Raw genomic sequence first — 4,410 nt, forward strand, 5'->3', positions numbered from 1 at the left:
ATTAGCGGCATTTCGGCGTCAATTGATTGAATTGACAACAACAAAACAGTACGACAAACTCACTTACATTAAGCATAGAATGTTTAATTTATTAACAAAACGAATACAAATACACCATGCTATAGGCCTAATATAAAATAACAAATAACTTACACAAAGTTTAAATATAAAACACTGAAAATCAGCAAACACGGTGGAACCAAATAAATAAGAAACGAATGTTAAAAAAGCTTCCAAAATCATCTTAGATAAACGGCAAAAATCAAAAGGCCTTCCAAAGTCCAAAAATATTTTTAAGATCATATGATACTAGTTTTAATACATTTTTAAAAAAAGTAAAAATCAAGGAAATTTGTCTGGCATTTCTTTGTTTTTGCTGTATCGAAAACATACCGAACCGTGACACCCCTGTGTCGAACTGAACCGTGAATTTTGTGAACCGTTACACCCCTAGAATTCACATATAAATATTCAACATTGCCATCATAGTTAGCAGTGTGATTTATTGGGTATATTATTATTCATGCTTCCTAACAGGAGCTTGAAGGGGAGCTGAACCGATCAGAGACCTGGACCCAGTTAACAGAGTTGTTTTCTGACTTGAAAGACAAACTCAACCCTTATGCGTCTGAACTTTTGTCTGATCGTCTAGAGAAAGAGAGAACTCGGTAAGTAATTTTACTTTACATATCCTCCACTTACTTTAATTCACCTTTTAAACTTTGAAATAGCACCAAACTGACAATTTCTCTGACATTGTGTCTTCATCATTGTTGAGGAAGCTACTTTAAAACAGCAGTGTCTTTATAAATTAGCAATTGAATCAGTTTATTTTATGGTTTAGTTGAGTGAATCATTTATTTACGTGAATCATACAATCATACAAACAAACTAATTCACTAAAATGAATCAGACATTGCAATGCAAAGAAAGAACAGAACATGTTTGATTTTTAAGTTTTGTTTGTCTGGTTGTTCATTTTCAGACATCAAGCAGTGACTGAAGATGTGCATGCAGATTTACTGAAGGCCCAGAATGCATTGCGGCTTTGGCTGGAGTATGAGCGTCTCACGGGAGAGTGCTGCGTTCAGCTAAATCAGCACTGGGAGAGGCTTGGAGAGCTTATGAGTTCTTCAGACAGAGAAGAAAACACTGTAGAGCTGCTCAACAGCAGGATGCAGGGCACCAGTGTGAGTAATTAATAGTATCTAGGCCCCTTTAACATCTGGCATTAGGATGCGTTTCCTATCCAGATAGTATCTGGATATTCTTCATCTCCAGTGTTATCTGACAGAGGTTTGATCACACTTACCCAAGAAAAAATGGAAAATGCCAACTGCATATTACTTGAAATATTATTCATTAAATTAGATTTTAACTCTAATATGATTATTGGCCTCAATTACCTGAAAATAACTGAAAATGCATGCTAATGCCAGGTGAGAGCTCAGTGCAGATGAGAAATCAATCAAAATACAATAGGTCTGAGGTACAAAACACATTAAGTACAAAATTAAAAGGTTAGTGGCTAACAAAAGGGAAAACAACAACAACCCTTAAATCATACTAAACCTACACATTCCACAGCAATAATGATGCACAGAAATGTTAAACTGATTGTTTTTTTAAATACAAAGGTACTGGTTTGGATTTAATCTTTGTCATTTTTAAAGAAAATAACATTTTGCAAAGTAACGATTCACAGTGAAAAATCGAACCTAGATAGTAGCCAATTTTCAGCATGTGCTTGTTAAGTGCTAAAGTGTTCTAGTCCTACAGATGGGTCTGCAGTACTTCAGTCCAGTTGTGGTTTTGAAAAAAAGGAACATTGAGATCTGGAGCTGGAGCTTTTCTCAGTGGGCTAAAAATACCAAATGAGACCTGTGCTACTCTTAACAAAAAATGTTCAACACAAAAGAACATGGAATCATGAATCTGCTCTTATTCAATTCGTTTAAACTGGTGTTTTTTTCCTGGTTCATACACATAGTTAATTAAACTTAAAAAAAATAAATAAAAATTAATAAAGGGATTTGTACACTTATAATCCCTGTTTAAACATAAACAAACAAATAATATATTTAATGTATGTTGATAATAAAAAATTAACTTATTTATTTTGTGAATAAAAAACAAATTTGTGTCTATAAAATTAAAATAAATAAATAAAAGGAATGATAAGAAAAGCAAATGAAAAAAGTAGCCATTAGCATCACTGTTCATTCAGGCTCTCCATTAAGGCAGTTACATGAATCTCCCTGACAGTCCACATATACTCCTCAACTGAGTTATTTAATTGTAATGTTTTTTAGTAGCTGCAATAATTATTTAATAAATGTTTTGTCCTACATTCTACTGATTCCATCTTAAGTTTCAAAAATAGTAAAAAGTGGCTCAGAGTTGAAGGCTTCATACATTTGATCAGAAATAAAGAAAAAACAGTAATATTGTGAAATATTATTACAATTAATAATAATAATTTGAAATTTTTTAAAATGTACTTTATTCCTGTGATGTAAAGCTGAATTTTCATCAGTCATTAATCCAGTCTTCAGTGTCACATGATCCTTCAGAAATCATTCTAATATGCTGATTTGCTGCTCAAGAAACAATTCATTATCAATATTTTATATAATTGTACTGCTGAATATTTTTTCAGGATTCTATAATGAATAGAGCAGTCAAAAGAACAGCATTTATTTGAAATAGAAGTCTTTTGTAACATTATGAATGTATTTACTGTCACTTTTGACCAATTGCTGAATAAAATTACTTTATTTAAAAAAAAAAAACTTTTGAACACTGGTATAATTCATTAAAAAATAATTTCATGACATGATAAATTATGTCTTTCACAGGCTCTGGAGAAAGACATGCCGGCCTTGCAAAGCAGTGTGGGAAAAATCCTGGAGGCCTCGAAGCTACTCATTGGGCAGATGAAACCCCAGTCAGCCCCTCTAATCAAATCAGAAACAAGGTTGCTATCACGTGACCATGCATATCTTGGCAAGGCACTTTCTGACATCGGGGCACAAGTTCAGGTGAGGGTGACAAGTTTATATCTAAGTAAGTAATCTGATTCATCTGCAAATTGATGGCAAACATTTATATGCCATCCTACACAAGTGTTGTGCTGTTCTCGGTCTATAGGAGGAGCTGGAGGAGCACTGCAGTTTCAGCACTGAGTTGAAATCAATGGAGCAACAACTTAAAAACTTTGAGAGCATTATGACCTCCTCTGCTACAAGCATGGATAGACTAAAGGTGAATCTGTGGCACTTGAGGTTGTTTTCATTAATTTTCTTTTATCCTCCTCTTTGTGTTTCAGAGCAAACTAAAAGGTTTGTTTTTATGTAAATGTTTCTCTTTTTTCTTTCTCTAAGATGGTTCTGTTAGATCTGAGTGGGCTGAACCCTAACCTTGCTGCTCTGAATCAAACGAGTTTCAGACTCTCCTTAAGCTCTACAGAGGAAGAGAGGTTACAGTCCCTCAACGCACAGTGGGTTCAGGTCTTCTCTCAGGCTTCAGACCGACACAGGCAAGTGAAACTTCACTGTATTAAAGCTGTTCTGTTCTCAAACATTTTGATTTAGCCCTGAAATACACTTGATCCCCGATATCTTAGGAAAAGGGATAGTTTACCTAAACATGAGAATTTTATTTACTCACCCTCAGGTTGTTTCAAACCCTTTCAAAAACTCTCTTGTTGTGTTCCATTGGGAAAAAAATTACTGGTTTGGAACGACACGAGGGTGAAATTTTATTTTTGGATGAACTATTACTTGAACTTTTTTTTTTTCCATAAACAAACTTTTTACACTCTAAAATAAGCTGTCACTCTGGTGAATGCCAATGCACATATCTGTCTGTAGGAAGATGTATGGAGAGCTGCTGCATGCTCAGAACTTCCAACAGAAGTGTCAGTGCTGGATGGAGTTCCAGGACAAAATCAAGGCTGGGTTATCCAATCAGACGTCTGGAAACTGTGCTGCTGTAAAAGAGCAGCTAGCTGCACATCAGGTAGAGCATACAGTTATAAAATTAAATCCATTAGAAAAGTATTTTCTAATACTCAGTTTCATCATGCGATGTTGCTTCATAATGACCATGCATAACATATTCGAATTAAAGGGATAGTTCACCCAAAAATGAAAATTGTATGTTTATCTGCTTACCCCCAGGGCATCCAAGATGTAGGTGACTTTGTTTCTTCAGTAGAACACAAACAAAGATTTTTAACTCAAACCGTTGCAGTCTGTCAGTCTTATAATGGAAGTGAATAGGAATCACGGCTTTGAGAGTAAAAAAAAACACACACAAACAAAACCAAATTAAACCCTGACACTAAAATGACTGACAGACTGCAACGGTTTGAGTTAAAAATCTTCGTTTGTGTTCTACTGAAGAAAC

The 4,410-nt window shown here is 34.6% G+C and overlaps 1 protein-coding gene across 1 annotated transcript in view; it reads left to right on the top strand.

Moving 5' to 3' along the window:
• LOC107718425 (nesprin-2-like) overlaps positions 1 to 4,410 on the top strand; it is a 105,749-nt gene that overhangs the window by 76,498 nt on the left and 24,841 nt on the right. Inside the window, exons 67-72 of the mRNA XM_016525490.1 lie at positions 538 to 668; positions 986 to 1,190; positions 2,859 to 3,041; positions 3,151 to 3,264; positions 3,384 to 3,538; positions 3,873 to 4,020. Of these exons, the coding sequence (XP_016380976.1) occupies positions 538 to 668; positions 986 to 1,190; positions 2,859 to 3,041; positions 3,151 to 3,264; positions 3,384 to 3,538; positions 3,873 to 4,020 (936 nt within the window). The remainder of the gene's footprint in view (positions 1 to 537; positions 669 to 985; positions 1,191 to 2,858; positions 3,042 to 3,150; positions 3,265 to 3,383; positions 3,539 to 3,872; positions 4,021 to 4,410) is intronic.

Source organism: Sinocyclocheilus rhinocerous, unplaced genomic scaffold, assembly GCF_001515625.1.
Source record: "Sinocyclocheilus rhinocerous isolate Xijiao unplaced genomic scaffold, SAMN03320098_v1.1 scaffold453, whole genome shotgun sequence".
NCBI classification, from domain to species: domain Eukaryota; kingdom Metazoa; phylum Chordata; class Actinopteri; order Cypriniformes; family Cyprinidae; genus Sinocyclocheilus; species Sinocyclocheilus rhinocerous.